The sequence below is a fragment of the Schistocerca gregaria genome, chromosome 4, assembly GCF_023897955.1.
Source record: "Schistocerca gregaria isolate iqSchGreg1 chromosome 4, iqSchGreg1.2, whole genome shotgun sequence".
Taxonomy (NCBI): domain Eukaryota; kingdom Metazoa; phylum Arthropoda; class Insecta; order Orthoptera; family Acrididae; genus Schistocerca; species Schistocerca gregaria.
Genome location: NC_064923.1, coordinates 754,636,076 through 754,653,518, shown reverse-complemented (window position 1 = coordinate 754,653,518; position 17,443 = coordinate 754,636,076). Strand labels below are relative to the sequence as shown.

Sequence of the window (17,443 nt, the reverse complement as noted above, 5' to 3'; positions counted from 1 at the left end):
AAATGGTGGTGGAAGGATGTATGGGACAGCTCTTGTATCTAGGTCTATTACAGGGGTATGAGCCATGAGGTAAGGGATTGTGAGTATGGGTTGTGTAAGGATGGACGAGTATATTGTGTACATTGACTGGACAGCGGAATACCACGGTGGGAGGGGTGGGAAGGATAGTGGGCAGGACATTTTTCATTTCAGGACACAATGAGAGGTAATCTAAGCCCTGGCAAAGAATGTAATTAATTTGCTCCAGTACTGTGGCTGAATGATGGAACTTTGGTAGGTGGTGGGAGACTGGAAAGATAGGGCACGGGAGATTTGTTTTTGTACAAGATGGGGAGGATATTTTTTAGTTACGTTGGATTTTTTGTTACTAGTGTCCTGTTATAGTAATATTTTCTCTCTCCCTCTCTCTCAAAAAAGAGTTCACCTTTACATTGAATTATTGGCTGTAAGGACATGATGTACAAAGTGTCGAATGAGATGCCAGAGCTTTCCACTGTCTGCAGTGCCTTAACAAAGCGGGTAGTGCTTGCTATCCAAATTCTAAAGAAACAGAGATTTTTGCCTAACAGGTGTAAAACAAAGTGTAGGGCTACAAATAGATGCTGAATGAAGCACATTTGGCTGTCGAGAGAGCAATGCATGACGCTTCCAATTACTACTGTAGCAGAATATTGTCAAATGATACTTCACAAAACCCAAGGAAATTCTGGTCATATGTAAAGGCTATTGTGGCACCGAAGCTACTGTCCAGTCCATAGTGAATGAAAGAGGAACTGAAATTGAGGGTAACAAAGCAAAAGTTGAAATTATGAATTCCATTTTTAAATGTTCCTTTACAAAGGAAAACCGAGGAGAAATGCCCCAATTTAATCTTTGTACCACTGAAAAGATGAGTGAAATAAGTATTAGTGCCAATAGGCCTGATGGAATCCCTATCAGATTTGATGCTTAATTTGCAGCTGAGTTAGCCTTTCTTTTAACTATAATCTATCACAGATCCCTTGAACAAAAAACTGGGCCCAGTTCTTGGAAAAAATCACAGGTCACACCTTTCTACAAAAAGGGTAGCAGAAGTGATCCACAAAACTACTGTCCAGTATCCTTGACAATGATATGTTCTGAAAGCTTAGAGGGTATTCTGAGCTCAAACATAATGAGGGCATCTTGAACAGAGTGACCTCCTCAATGCCAACCAGCATGGATTCTGAAAACATCAGTCATGTGTAATCCAACTCGCACTTTGTTCGCTTGATGTACTGAAAATCTTTCAATCAAGGCAGTTAGGTAGATGCAGTATTACTTGATTTCTGAAAGCCATTTGACTCAGTACCACACCTATGCTTATTATCAAAATTACAATCATATGGGGTACCAAGTGAAATTTGTGACTGGATTAAGAACTTATGGCAAGGAGGACACAGCATGTTATCTTGGATGGAGAGTGATTGTCAGATGTAGAAGTACCATCAGATGTGCCCCAAGAAAGTGTGGGATCCTTGATATTCATGTTGTTTATCAATGACCTTGCAGATAGTATTACTGGTAATCTCATACTTTTTGCAGATGATCCAGTTATCTGTGGTGAAGTACTGTCTGAGAGAAGCTGCATAAATATTTAGTCTGATTGTGATAAGATTTCATAGTGGTGGAAACATTGACAACTTGCTTTAGACATTCAAAAATGTTAAATTGTGCACTTCACAAAACAAAAAAACATAGTATCATATGACTATAATACCAATGATTTACTGTTGGAATTGGTCAACTCATACAAATACCTGGGTGTAACACTTTGTAGGATTTGAAATGGAATGATCTTATAGCCTCAGTGATAGACTTTGGTTTACTGGTAGAATACTGGGGAAGAGCAATCAGCCTACAAACAGTCAAGAGCATTGACACTGATACTGATTTTAGTCATCATTTCAGTGGCATGAGGATTAAAAGTGGGGCAGTTCTTCTGGTTTTTACTTTGCAAAGGAACATTTTAAAGCAGCATTAGTCATTTCTGCCTTTGCTTTGTTACCCACAATTTCAGTTCCTGTCTCATTTGCTAGGGACTGGGCCCTAACAGCCTTTACATGTGACCAGAATTTCTTTGTGTTTTGTGAAATATCATCTGACATTATTCTGCTATATTATTCATTGAAGGCATGATGCATTGCTCTCTTGACAGACAAATGCTTTTCATCCAGCATCTCTCTACCTATAGCCATACACTTTACACTTACTACACAATAATCTCTCTTTCTTTAGAAGTTTTTTCCAGTGACTGTATACTATGGAGGCTCCCTCCCATTTTTACTGTTCTACTGGGTACATATCTATCCAGTGCATGGTCAACTATTCTTTTAAACTTGAGCAGTAGTTCCTCTAAATGCTCCTGCCCTTTGCTGTAAGTTTCAAGTTCCTCATTGAGGTATGACTGTACTGATCTTTTGTCTAATTTACTGAACACATATATCTTTCTGCTTGTTTTATATGTCCTTTGTACTTTCGTATACATTGTTGCCACAAACGTGTCATGGTCATTGATACCAGTTTCAATATGGACATTGTCAAAGATTAAAACTGAAGAAACTCCAAAAGGTGGGAATTTAAGGAGATGGGACCTGGATAAACTGAAAGAACCAGAGGTTGTAGAGAGTTTCAGGGAGAGCATAAGGGAACAATTGACAGGAATGGGGGAAAGAAATACAGTAGAAGAAGAATGGGTAGCTTTGAGGGATGAAATAGTGAAGGCAGGAGAGGATCAAGTAGGTAAAAAGACAAGGGCTAGTAGAAATCCTTGGGTAACAGAAGAGGTATTGAATTTAATTGATGAAAGGAGAAAATACAAAAATGCAGTAAATGAAGCAGGCAAAAAGGAATACAAACGTCTCAAAAATGAGATCGACAGGAAGTGCAAAATGGCTAAGCAGGGATGGCTAGAGGACAAATGTAAGGATGTAGAGGCTTATCTCACGAGGGGTAAAATAGATACTGCCTACAGGAAAATTAAAGATACCTTTGAAGAAAGAGAACTACTTGCATGAATATCAAGATCTCAGATGGAAACCTAATTCTAAGCAAAGAGGGGAAAGCAGAAAGGTGGAAGGAGTATGTAGAGGGTCTATACAAGGGCAATGTACTTGAGGACGATATAATGGAAATGGAAGAGGATGTAGATGAAGATGAAATGGGAGATATGATACTCCATGAAGAGTTTGACAGAGCACTGAAAGACCTGAGTCAAAACAAGGCCCTGGGAATAGACAACATTCCATTAGAATTACTGACGGCCTTGGGAGAGCCATTCCTGACAAAACTCTACCAGCTGGTGAGCAAGATGTATGAGATAGGCGAAATACCCTCAGACTTCAAGAAGAATATAATAATTCCAATCCCAAAGAAACAAAGTGTTGACAGATGTGAAAATTACTGAACTATCAGTTTCATAAGTCACGGCTGCAAAATACTAACACAAATTCTTTACAGACGAATGGAAAAACTGGTAGAAGCCTACCTCGGGGAAGATCAATTTGCATTCCGTAGAAATGTTGACACACGTGAGGCAATACTGACCCTATGACTTATCTTAGAAGAAAGATTAAGGATAAGCAAACCTGCGTTTCTAGCATTTGTAGACTCAGAGAAAGCTTTCAAATTCTGAAGGTGGCAGTGGTAAAATACAGGGAGCGAAAGGCTATTTACAATTTGTACAGAAAGCAGATGGCAGTTATAAGAGTCAAGGGGTATGAAAGGGAAGCAGTGGTTGGGAAGGGAGTGAGACAGGGTTGTAGCTTATCCCCGATGTTATTCAATCTGTATATTGAGCAAGCAATAAAGGAAACAAAAGAAAAATTCGGAGTAGGTATTAAAATCCATGGAGAAGAGATAAAAACTTTGCGGTTCGCCAATGACATTGTAATTCTGTCAGAGACAGCAAAGGACTTGGAAGAGCAGTTGAACGGAATGGACAATGTCTTGAAAGGAGGGTATAAGATGAACATCAACAAAAGCAAAACTAGGATAATGGAATGTAGTCTAATTAAGTCTTGTAATGCTGAGGGAATTAGATTAGGAAATGAGACACTTAAAGTAGTAAAGGAGTTTTGCTATTTGGGGAGCGAAATAAATGATGATGGTTGAAGTAGAGAGGGTATAAAATGTAGACTCGCAATGGCAAGGAAACCGTTTCTGAAGAAAAGAAATTTGTTAACATCGAGTATAGATTTAAGTGTCAGGAAGTTGTCTCTGAAAGTATTTGTATGGAGTGTAGCCATGTATGGAACTGAAACGTGGATGATAAATAGTTTAGACAAGAAGAGAATAGAAGCTTTCAAAATGTGGTGCTACAGAAGAATGCTGAAGATTAGATGGGTAGATCACATAACTAATGAGGAGGTACTGTATAGGATTGGGGAGAAGACGAGTTTGTGTCACAACTTGACTAGAAGAAGGGATTGATTGGGAGGACATGTTCTGAGGTATCAAGGGATCACCAATTTTGTACTGGAGGGCAGCATGGAGGGTAAAAATCGTAGAGGGTGCCCAATCCTATTCAATACTTCCTCATTAGTTACGTGATCTACCCACCTAATCTTCAACATTCTTTTGTAGCACCACATTTTGAAAGCTTCTATTCTCTTTTTGTCCAAACTATTTATTGTCCACGTTTCACTTCCATACATGGCTACACTCCAAACAAATACTTTCAGAAATGACTTCCTAACACTTAAATCTCTACTCGATGTTAACAAATTTCTCTTCTTCAGAAACACTTTCCTTGCCATTGCCAGTCTACATTTTATATTCTCTCTACTTCAACCATCATCAGTTATTTTGCTCCCCAAATAGCAAAACTCCTTTACTACTTTAAGGTTCTCATTTCCTAATTTAATTGCCTCAGTATCACCCAACTTATTTCGACTACATTCCCACTAACAAAACTAATTTTCCTAATTGATTATTGGATGATTAAAGTCTCCACAAATGATAACAGCATAATTGGGGAGCTTATGTACAAGTGAACTAAGGCTTTCTGTAAAGTTTTTGGTTACATCATGGGATGACTGGTGGGTGACAGAAGAATCCAATTATCATTTTATGTCTACCCTCGATACTGTGCTTACCCAGTCTCACATGTAGCTTCTATTTGTTTCTCTGTGTATTTGAGTTTCTTGTCTTCTCTGGCAATTACAACACATCCATTTACCATTTGTCTATCCTTTCGATATACACTCCTGATTTCCTGAAAAATCTCACGGCTATCAATTTCAGCTTTCAAACAACTTTATTACCTAGTTTTATATGAGCGTCACTGCTTTTCAGGAGCGCTTCTAACTCGGACACTGTACTGCAAATGATTTTGCAGTTTACCATTAGGATTTTAATACTCTCACCTGTGAGAGGCATTTCTTTTGGTCTTCTGGGTTTCATACAGCTATTGTTATCTGTATTGGATGGAGACTGGCCTAATTTAAAAAACCCTTGTGCACCCCACACACAGTCAGCTACCTGATTAGCAGACTGTAACGTGCAGTGCACACCTGACCCATTAAGGGGGACTCTCCAGTTCTCAACCCTATGGTCCAAGTCCAGAAAGTCAAAGCCTAGTTTGTCATAGAACCTTTGAAGTCCCTGTTTCAGTCCTTCCACATGGTTCAGAGCTAAAGGGTTATGAAGAGTTCTGGGGACTGCACGGGGAAGGGCAGCACTAATGGTCACACTTTGTTTGATCCATGGGACTGTGTCACAAAGATACTGAAGGGACTGATCTGGAAGACTCTTGAAGATAGCTGTCAACTAGCCTAGGAACGTCTACTAACAAAGACTCAAAGACTGGCTTTAACTGATGACTTTAGGAGTATACTATAACCCCATGCATATCAGTCACATAGGTATCGTAATGATAAGATTGGAATAATTACAGCACGCACAGAGGCATTCAAACAATCATTCTTCCTGAACTCCGTAAGTGAATGTAACCAGAAGAAACGCTAATAACTGGTGCAATGGGTCATACTCTCCATTGCGCACTTCACAGTGGTTTGCAGAGTATAGATGAAGATGTAGAAATATCAAGATTTTAAACATGGCTGAAACAGCAATTGTTGAAATTCTTCACGATAAATTACATCCATTGCAGGATGTAATTTGAGATATTTTACTTCTGATGAAGATATATTTATATATACTGAAACCTTGGTCAAGAATTTTAATAAATCTTTATCCTGCAACTGTTTTGGCTGCCATCATTTATCGTGTAGAAATATCATATTTAAGTAGCAGTCACACCTCCATTGGCGAGCAAGGCATTAAGATCTTCTTTATGAGCTGAGCAAATACCCAGCAGGACCCAGTTTGATATGCATGTCTATATCACCACCAGTGATGAACATGAGGCAGAGATTTGCATAAGACATTTGATTTGGATAGTATTGCTGGATCTCTAATATCGTGTCAACATTATATCACTGCAACAGTAGTTCAGTGTGTGATTATTTTTGCATCTTATTAATTCAAATGCTTATTTTATAGGTTATCCACAACCGGAGGTGAGCTGGACGAAGAATGGTCAGCCACTTACAGCCAAGGAAGGTTTTGTAAATATATCTTGGAAACTTAATAAAGCTCGTGTAGAACTCAAGAATGTTGGTGTGAAGGATGCTGGCAGGTATACCTGCACTGCCTCAAATAAGGCTGGATCTGCCAGCAGTACAGCTGATGTTGTTGTTAAAAGTAAGTAAACCTGAAATGTATTCATGGATAAACTCAAACGCCATTCTTAGCAAGAATAAATAAAACTGTAAAACTGCTATGTCTGTCCATCTGTCTGAACACAATAATCTCCAAAACTATGCTAGGAAAATGATAGATTGCTACTCATCGTAACGATGATACCTTGAGTTCCACCCAGTTCTGAGTGAGAAGATTGTTCCACATTTAGCTTTTGGCCAAACCCTTCTTCAGAAAAGAAAACACACAGAAATTCATACAAGTAAGCAGACCTCATGCATACTTCTGGCAGCTTGGTCTGGACTGCTGGAGATAGTGGTCATGTGTGAAAAGATGTGCTTTCGTGTATGACTGTGTGTGTTTTCTTTTATGAGGAAGGCTTTGGTCAAAAGATAAAAACGTAACAATCTTTTCATTCTGCCTGTCTGCAACCCAAAAGATTCATCTTTACGGTGAGTGGCAGTCTATCATTTTCTTAATATTGTTGATATTCCAACCTGAATTTCTGTTGTCTGTTGTCTGATTTAATCTGCAAAACTACTACATGAATTTTCATGAGGTTTTACAGGTAACTTGAGCGTAGTTAGAGGCAATATTTAGGCTCTATTTCATCAATATCAGAATGTGGAAAAAATATCAGAATTAAAATTTTATTTAAAATTGGTGCTCAGCTTGGTAGTTTGGGTGCCTACTACACCAAAGAACCATTAGATGGTGCTGTTAGTTTTGTAGTACACCAAAGAACCAGTAGATGGAATTTTAGTGTTTTATAATTCAATGAAAGATGTATTTTTGGAAGTCTAAGAGGTGTGTTCAAAAAATTGCGGAAATATGTCCACAACATGTTTCTACACCTACCTTTTACTTATTGTGCATGGTCCCTGTGAAATACTCTCCTCCATAATTGATACACCAATCGCAATTCTGTTTCCATTTCCAGAAGCAGTCTTGGTTTGCCTACTGCTGGATCACACAAAACGCGATCTGCAAATTTTCTTTTATCTTATGTATTGTTGCAAATCTTCATCCATTCAATGGGGTTTTCAGCTTGGAAATCAAAAAGAGTCTGCAGGGCCAGGTCTGGAGACTACAGTGGATGAGGCAGCACAGTGATTTTATTTTTTGTGCAATAGTCCAGGGATGTGGCAAGAGCCATGAATTGTCTTGCCACATTTATGGCCATTTCTGTCTCGCATTTTCTCAAAGGCATCACATCATATCCCAATAGTACCATCAATTAACAGTTTGTCCCTGTGGCACGAATTCATGATGAACTAACTAATTGTTTAAAGTCAAAGAAAACTATCAGCATGGCTTTTATATTTGACATAACCTGAAAAGCTCTTGTGGTTTTGGAGCATCTTTCCCAACCCATTTTTAAGACTGAACCTTAGTCTCAACATCATAATTTTAGACCCATGTCTAGTCACAAGTTATGATTCTCTTAAGGAATGTCTCATTCTTTTTGTGCAATTCAAAAGCTCTTTATAGATTGTGAGGTGAAGATCTTCGTGGTCTTGACTCATGAGCCATGGGATAAACTTGGTGGCAATACAATGCATACTAAGGTGCTTTGTTAGAATTTCATGACAACTGAAATGTTACATTCTTCTGCAGTCTCTCAGACAGTCAGTCTTCAATTGGCACACACAATTTTGTTGACATTCCTGACATGAGAATCATTGGTAGACATCGAAGGGCATTCTGAATGACAGTTGTCTTTAACTTTGATCCAGCCATTTTTAAACCATGTGAACCATTGTAACACCAAATACAGCTTAAGCACTCATCATTATAGGTTCCCTGCATCATTTGGTGTCTGTCTGTAAAGTTTTTCTTGATTTTCAAGCAAAATTTAATGCAGATGTGTTGCTCCTCTGCCATCTCGAAATTCACAGTGTGTGTCACACAACACTTTACTCAATGCAGCACCGAACGATAACTAACAGACATAGAATAATGAAACTTCCAGCAATTACACATTAAATACAGGCATGTGCAGGGATGCCAACTACATTTCACTCCAGCACACCAAAGACGCAAAGTTACGAATGTCCTGGAATTTTTTGAACAGACCTCATATGACGGTGGCAGAATTACGTGCCACAATCTTAAATTTGTGAATACTAGTTAACAGCAAATTTTCTAAAAGACTGAGGGCAGTCCCATCTCAGGAATCCAATTAAGATATTGGCGAGAGTTTCTTGCAGCTTGAGAACATCAGGCTTTGATTTGCTCTTTGGAAACTTCCTCCGAAAGTGAGGCACAATGTGACTCCGATCGAGAGTATCATACTTTATCTCAACCCTCAGAACACTTTGTTCACTGAGGCTTAGAGTTACTTCTCTCTGTTGTAACATAATATAAGTGGAATTTTTGATGGGAAGTGGTGTAGACAAGTAAGTTTTTATTGCCCAAATCCTGTTTGTTCCTAACAATTTACCATTTTGCTTTAAGCGTATACAAATCTGTGTGAGCTTATGTTATGCCATGACTGTAAGTTAGTTAGTTAGTTATATTACTTGTTCCATGGATCATGAACACGATTCTTTCGTAATGATGTGGAACGTGTCAAAGTACACAAGATTCATTTATTCCAAATAATCATTGTTAGTCTTATATATGGTACAATTGTTAATGCTTACTGTATTTCTTTGGCCTATGTCTAAAAATTCATCTATGGAGTAGAAGGAGTTGTCATTCAGGAATTCCCTTAAGTTACTTTTGAATGCCGATTGGTTGTCTGTCAGACTTTTGATATTGTTTGGCAATTGACCAAAAATATTTGTGGCAGTATAATTCACCCCCTTTTGTGCCAATGTCAAATTCAATGAACGGTAGTGAAGGTCACCCTGTCTCCTAGTATTGTAGCTGTGGACTGTGCTATTAATTCTGAAGTGATCTGGGTTACTAACAACAAATTTCATTAGGCTGTATATATATTGTGAAGCTACTGGCAATATCCCTAATTCTTTAAATAATTGTCTACAAGATGATCTTGGATGAGCCCCAGACATTATTCTGATAACACATTTTTGTGCAATAAATACCTTCTTTCTTAATCAAAATATCCATGGGTGTACTGCCGGTCTATAGTGTCCAACGGGCACAATATTTCGGCGATCAAACATGTCGCCATCATCAGGTGAACTGACGGACTGAGCTAGGCAAGTCATTAACATATATTAAAAACAATAAAGGCCCCAAGACAGAACCCTGTGGTACCCCATTCTTGATACATCCCCAGTCTGAATAATCTGATTCCCTTTGTGTACTATGTGGGTTTACTGTTTCAACCTTCTGCATCCTACCAGTTAAATATGAAGTGAACCATCTGTGTACTGAACCATTCATTCCATAGTACTTCAGCTTATCTAAGAGGATTTCATGATCCACACAATCAAAAGCCTTAGAGAGATCACAGAAAATCCCAATTGGTGATGTTCTACTATCCAGAGCATTTAAAATTTGATCAGTGAAAGCGTGTATAGCACTATCTGTTGAAACACATTCTGAAAACCGAACTGACATTTTGTTAAAACGTTATTCCCACTAATGTGTAAAGTTGCTCTTGACTACATTACTTTTTCAAACACTTTTGAGAAGGATGTCAGAAGTGAAATAGGACGATAATTGTTGACGTCTGTCTTGTCACCTTTTTTATACAAGGGTTTAACTATGGCATATTTCAATCTGTCAGGAAATATTCCCTGATTCAATGAGCTATTACATTTGTGGCTAAGAACTCGACTTATCAGGTGTGGACAAGATTTTAGTATTCTATTGGAGATACCATCAGTTCCAAATGGCTCTGAGCACTATGGGACTTAACAGCTATGGTCATCAGTCCCCTAGAACTTAGAACTACTTAAACCTAACTAACCTAAGGACATCACACAACACCCAGTCATCACGAGGCAGAGAAAATCCCTGACCCCGCCGGGAATCGAACCCGGGAACCCGGGCGTAGGAAGCGAGAATGCTACCGCACGACCACGAGCTGCAGACCCCATCAGTTCCATGTGAGTTTTTATTCTTAAGTGAATTTATTATTTTCTTAATTTCCGACGGTGAGGTGGGTAGGATTTCAATTTCATTTGTTTGCACCAGTTCTGCCCTATCTGGTGAGCAGCTGGTGCCTATATTTTCCACTACATTTATAAAATGATTATTAAAAATATTTTCAACCTGTGATTTTTCATTTATAAGCTTTTCATTGTGCTTAACAGTAATACTGTTGTCCTGTGACCTTGGTTGCCCTGTTTCCCTTTTAACTATATTCCATATTGTTTTAACTTTGTCATCAGAGGTGCTAATCTCAGACTTGACACACATACTTCTGGATTTTTTATAACTTTCCTTAATATATTACAATATTTCTTATAATGTTTGAGCTTTTCTTCATCTCGACTTATTCTAGTGTCTTGGTATAGTTCCCATTTCCGGCTACAAGAAATTTTAATCCCTTTAGTCAGCCATGGTTTTTTATCAAGTTTATTTGAATTATGATTCACTAATTTCTTAGGAAAACTGTTCTCAAATATACCCACAAGTTTATCATGGAATAAGTTAAATTGAACATTTGCATCAGGTTCCCGATATACATCCTCCCAGTCTACCCTTTTCAAGCTTTCCTTAAATTGTTGAATTGTTATATGGTTAATTGGGCAGATTATTTTGTTTGTTTTTTCACATTACTGTATGGAGCAAAGTCATGAATTGAAAGTAGCTGTGCATCGTGATCAGAAAGCCCATTCTTAATAGGATAGATGCTTACTTCTTTTAATTTATCTTGGTCTATGAAAATGTTATCTATCAGGATGCTACTGTCTTGTACAATACGAGTAGGAAAATCAACGACTGATGTCAGATTGTAAGAGCAAAGTAATAGTTCAAGGTCGTTCTTCTTGGTTGAGTGTTTAAGAAAATCTACGTTAAAATCTCCACAAATGATAATGTGTTTTCCCTTTTCTGACAGATAACGCAGCAAGAGATCTAGGTTCTTAAGAAACATTTGAAAATTTCCAAGTGGGGACCTATACACACTCACAATTATGAATTTACCACTGTCCAATTTAAGCTCACAAGCGCATACTTCAATGTGCTGTTCTACACAGAATTTTGCGGTTTCTATGTTTTTAAAACTATGTTCCCCCTTAACATAAATGGCAGCTCCTCCTTTCTCCATATTGTCTCTACAAAAATAAGTTGCTAGTTTATATCCATTAATATTTACATTTTCCATTTGTGTAGTAATATGATGTTCAGACAGGCACAGTACATCAACTTCTGTTGTATTTGTAATATTCTCAAAACAAATTATTAGTTCGTCTATTTTGTTCCTTAATCCCCTGATATTTTGGTGAAATATATTAACACAACTGTTTCCTCTACCTTTATTCGAACCATTTATTTTTTTACCTTTAAGAGCTGCCTGTCTGGACATCTTGTTCAACCTAAAAAAGGTGCCCCTATGCCCTTTCGGGTCACAGGGGTTTTGCCTTGAGTGCTAGTGGCCCCCTTTAGACGACCTACAATTAAATCAGCTAATCTATCCTTCCCTAGACTATTTAGGTGCAGGCCATGACGAGTGTATCCCCATCTCCCAATGCTACCAACAGGCACTGTATAAATGTGTGTTTTTGCACCGTCCAGCAGCTGCTCGCTCAACTCTCTGTTAACTCACCACACAGAAGGGTTAACCGAGGGCTGATCGTAACGCTGCAATACCTCAACAAAACCCACATTCGTACATCCTGTTGCAGCTCCTATTTTATCCAGGTCACTCTTAATATCATAATTCCTATCCTTAGCCAGGCTGTTTCCTGCCCCACCTATTACTATCACCTCATCATTCTTGTCAAAGTCCCTACAGAGTGGTCCTATGTCTTCTATCACCTGGCTAAGCCTAGCACTTGGCTTAAACAAACTCGTGACCTGGTAATCTGCTCCTAATTTCTCCTGCACTAGTTGGCCTACACCTCTCCCATGACTGCTACCTAGCAGCAAGACTTTTCTTTTCCTATTACTAGATTTTCCCGACCTAATGCTGTTACCAATTTTAGTCTGCTGCACCCTACTTTCAACTACTCCTGTTTTTGGCTCCTCCCTTCCTACTTCAGGTAAGAAGGAGAATTTATTCATAACTGGAACTTCGACAACATCTACATGGCTGGTCCCTTTTCGCGATTTCCTTGTTACCAATTCCCATTTCCCGCAGTCTTTTTCCCCCTTTAACTTAGCTAATTCAGTTTTTACCGAATCTAGTTCAGCCTGAAGGGCACACATCTTTTCCTCCTGTTGTACGAATCTTTTTTCTATACTACAGAACCTACAGTTCCATGGGAGAGCCAAAAGCATAATCTCATCAAATTTCCCGCTACATGAGCCCCAATGAAAAACACCCCAACATCCCCCACATACCACACCCGATTCTATCTTCCTACGGCAGCTTCCACACTTAGTACTCATGGCAATGTACAGTAATAAAATTTAAACAATGATCTCTTAATACAACAAACTATATTCTTAAATCAGTAAGATAATGAACCTACAATGGATGTAATCTAACGAGCTACGTGAATTTAAACAATCGTTACCTGAAAGTAAACAAACGCCAAATGGAAAGTCTATGAACAAATAAGTTTGAATAATCTACAATCCGACGATAAAAAGTCTTTAATTATTGACCAAAGAAGTATTTAAGATTATAGGCGCAAAGTTAAGTAATAATAAGAGGTCTACACACGCACGAAATTTACGCCTACAAATGTAAACAAACACTGACGAAAACCGGCCGTTTAGTAAAACCTTCTTTACGAGTAAAATACGCTAATATTCGCGAAACCTTCAATACACAGTCTAACACAAACGTTGATTTAACTGTCTAAAACTATAATTTACACTAAGTTTAATATTATTCTATTACTGAACACTTAACTTTTGCCAGAGCTCCGAAAGCGCACGCACCGCTTGCTGCAGGGCTTGCTTTAAGCGTATACAAATCTGTGTGAGCTTATGTTATGCCGTGACTGTAAACAATACTCAAGGCCAGATGTGTTTTGTAGACTTGCACTGTAGTGCCAATTGATTTTTCGTATATCCAACTCTGTGTGGCTCTTTACTGTGTTAGTGAAGCAAATGATTAGTTTATTCATGTCACCAATCATACTACTTAAAACATTGTATACAAAGAAGATTTATAAGTCAAAATTAAATTCCAATGATGGAAAACCTAGGATGGAATAATGAAGATATCTTTCAAAAGAAAATGAGAGGAGCATCATAATTCAAAGGACAATAACAGTCGAGATGCAGATTTTCACTACATTTAATACTTTAAAGCACTCCGGGATGTCACGAGGCAAAATAAAACTATACATTACACCTAAAGAATAAAAAGTTTTTACAAAAGTGTGGTCTGTTATAAAGGTAGCAGCAGAGAAGAAAGAGAGTTAAGGAAGCATGCAGAAAGTTTGGAAGCTGCTGTTCTGAAACATTGATGTCACATGAAACCCCATGATATAGACAAGAAAGAGATTTAATGAATTAAATGGTTCACTGAGGAGAAAATTTATGTAATGAACATGGTTTATTCTTGTGTGTTTTAGTTTATTGAATCACAACACTGACATGATATTAAAATTTTGTTGGCAATCATTGCTCTAGATAGTATATAACTACTATGACAAGTTATTTGGTTTTTCTCATTTTTGTTCGAAGGATCTGTAGAGGCAGAAAAAATTTAATACCCCTCTATACATGAGCATTATGAAGCAGTTTGTGAAGGCCTTATCCAAACATGGTTAATGTTTCAAGTATCTCTATGAGAACACACACACACACACACACACACATACACCAAGTGTTCACAGGTGCATACATGCACATGGACCTGATACATGTGCCCAATATGTGTGGACACAGTATGGCACAAAATTCACAGTAGTGTTGTCTGTTTATAAGCCAGAGGGGAATGGATTGTGGTGGCTGTGATGAGAGATGTTTGGAACAGGAAGTTATAATGAAATACTGGTGACTGGAGGGAGCAGACATAGATTTTGAACAGAGCATGCCAAATGACATATTAATTATATAACAAAGCACAAAACTGAGGGGATGCAACAGTATCTGTGTGTGTAACAGAGAGAGAGGGAGAAATAAAGGGGCATGGGGTGTACAGTATTGTGACAGATTAGGAATGAGGTGAAAAATGACAGGAGAGTAAAAGGTGATGATAAGTTATTGGATATGGAGTCAGTTGAGGGTTGGGAGTAGTGGAGGTCTAGGACAGGGGGCCTTTGTAGGTCAGTTACCACCTGTGCTATTCAGAGAAGCTGGTGCTGGGGGAGGAGAAAGAGAGACAATCCTTGTGGCATATGTACTGAAACAGCTGGTGAAGTTAGTGGAGTGGAGTGCATTCAGAAGCCAGTTAGATGGGTCTGTGATTAGCCACTATGTAGCAGTGACTCATTAACAGCATGGACTACAAATAATTAACACCACCTCTGCCATGCACTTCACAGTGGTGTGCAGAATATAGATGTAGATTCTTCTGCAATAAAAGGTTATTAAACAAAGTAGTGACCTTATGAAGATATCAGTAATGCTCAGGGGAATATTATTTTTTTGTGTGTGTTTTGTGCACTGACATTAGCATTCAACCCTTATGAGATAATTTTGTACAACAATAACCTGATTTGTAATTTATGTGCTCTGTGTTGGCAGAAACTGTCTTCCCTCCTGTGTTTGGTCGACGTTTGCAAGCCCAGGTGGTCAAAGTTGGCGACAGAGTGGTAATGGAAGTTGAAGTAACAGGGACTCCAGAACCAGTGATTACTTGGATGAAAGATGGAGAAATAATAAAATCTGGAGATCAATACCGGCTCAAGTCACAAGGCAACTGCCACTCTCTTATCATCGAGAAAGGTGAGCAGATCTTAAACCTCTAGTATTAGGGTCAATCAAAAAGATATGAGCGGGAGGCTGTAAAATGAAACCTCTGAAGGCATTGTAATGCCACTGCCTGTGGAAGAAAGTGTGGTCCTTCTAAGACCGCTGAGGCCCCAGACTCGATGCCATAGGGATGCGGCTGCGCACCCACGTGACGGTACAGCGAGCATTTTCATGCATCGACCATCCACTGCACTCAGTAGAGCTGAAAGTGGAGAAATGAGGGCTGCAAAAGAAGGGCAAAGGGGGTAGTGTATTTTCTGTCAACAGAAGGCATGTGGGGAACAGAAATTCATCAAAGAGTGACACAAATGAACAGAGAGCACTGAACATCTGTTGCAATTTCAACACTTGGTCTGATATGTGGGGCAGTGGTTGCCACCATAACCGTCATCAATAGTGAGGGCACCTACCTGTTGGACAAGGGTATAGTAAAGTAGTGTGGCATTCCTACTCATATGTCATCAGCCAATGACATCCGTTCTTCCCTGAATTATTTGTGCCATCCCTTGACCCTTGCAATGGACATGCTGTACTCTTCATACACTTGTGCCATTCTTTGATGAATTTTCATTCTCCACACTTCTGCTGTTAGGAAACATGCTACGATCCTTTGATCTTATTTTTAAGATTCCATTTGTCTGTTTTTAGCACTGAGGGCAGTATATGGCCGACACATGTGCATACACCCTTTCTTTTCATGTCGCTCTAGCAGCAAATTTGGGGGCTTCAGTGCTCTTATAGTGATCATAACTTCTTCCATAGGCAGTGGCATTACAGTCCCTTCATTATTTGTTCATTTTACAGCCTCCAGGTTGTTTCTTTTCAAATGATCCTTATTCATACTGCCACTTATCACTGCTAAACATATTTATCTGTGGACTCACACAGTTTACTGTTATCCAGAAATGATTTGGCAACATATTATACCTGCAAATACTCATGCTCCCAGAAGTTACAGATAATTTTTGAGAGCATGCTTTTCCATTTCTTTCCAAATTGGCTGCAAGGGACAATCACAGAAGCAATGTCCCCAGTTTACCATTCTTTTCTGTCCAGGTTCAATTTGAAAATGTTCTGTAAATAAGTTTCATTTTGGCATGTGGTACTACTTTCACGCATTATGTTTTAAATGAAGTTCAGAATGACACTCCTCAGCAACTTATATGTGACTGTCGGCTTTCCCGGCGTAAACTATTGATGAAGGTTTCTCGGGTCTCCAGCCGGGTGGTAGCGTTGATATCTTGCAACGTTTCTGGAAGTGTCATACTACCCATCTTCTGGTGAAGTCTTCACCAGAAGATGGGTAGTATGACACTTCCCGAAACGTTGCGAGATATCAACCACCTGGCTGGAGACCCGAGAAACCTTCATCAACTTATAATATACTTGAAGTAGTTGTAGGTTATATGCTTGCAGTCTTTCTTTGAGCCTAGGATGAACTTCCTAAGATTCTTATTGGCATAATTTAAGCGTCAATGTTTTTTGTTTTGGGTAGACTTTGATTGTCATTGTAATGTACTGTCATCTACTCATCCCAGTTTACCTGGAAATTAAATCACAAATCAATGAATATGAAATACTGAATTACAAAATAGTTTAAAGCTTAGTCCACATCAGGATTCATTGTTACATGTCTGAATAAAATCAGAATCGGCACTGCTGTGATTCAGCCCTGCAACATGTTCTCATGTTTTCAGGGTGTATTGCAGGTCTGAAGTGATACAAAATTTGAGTCCCATCGAAAGCAGATTTTCTGAAATAGTGTTGA

At 38.6% G+C, this 17,443-nt stretch overlaps 1 protein-coding gene across 1 annotated transcript in view; it reads left to right on the top strand.

The window, feature by feature from the left end:
* LOC126267900 (uncharacterized) overlaps positions 1-17,443 on the top strand; it is a 1,063,720-nt gene that overhangs the window by 987,448 nt on the left and 58,829 nt on the right. The window contains exons 46-47 of the mRNA XM_049973211.1: positions 6,523-6,723; positions 15,448-15,648. Of these exons, the coding sequence (XP_049829168.1) occupies positions 6,523-6,723; positions 15,448-15,648 (402 nt within the window). The remainder of the gene's footprint in view (positions 1-6,522; positions 6,724-15,447; positions 15,649-17,443) is intronic.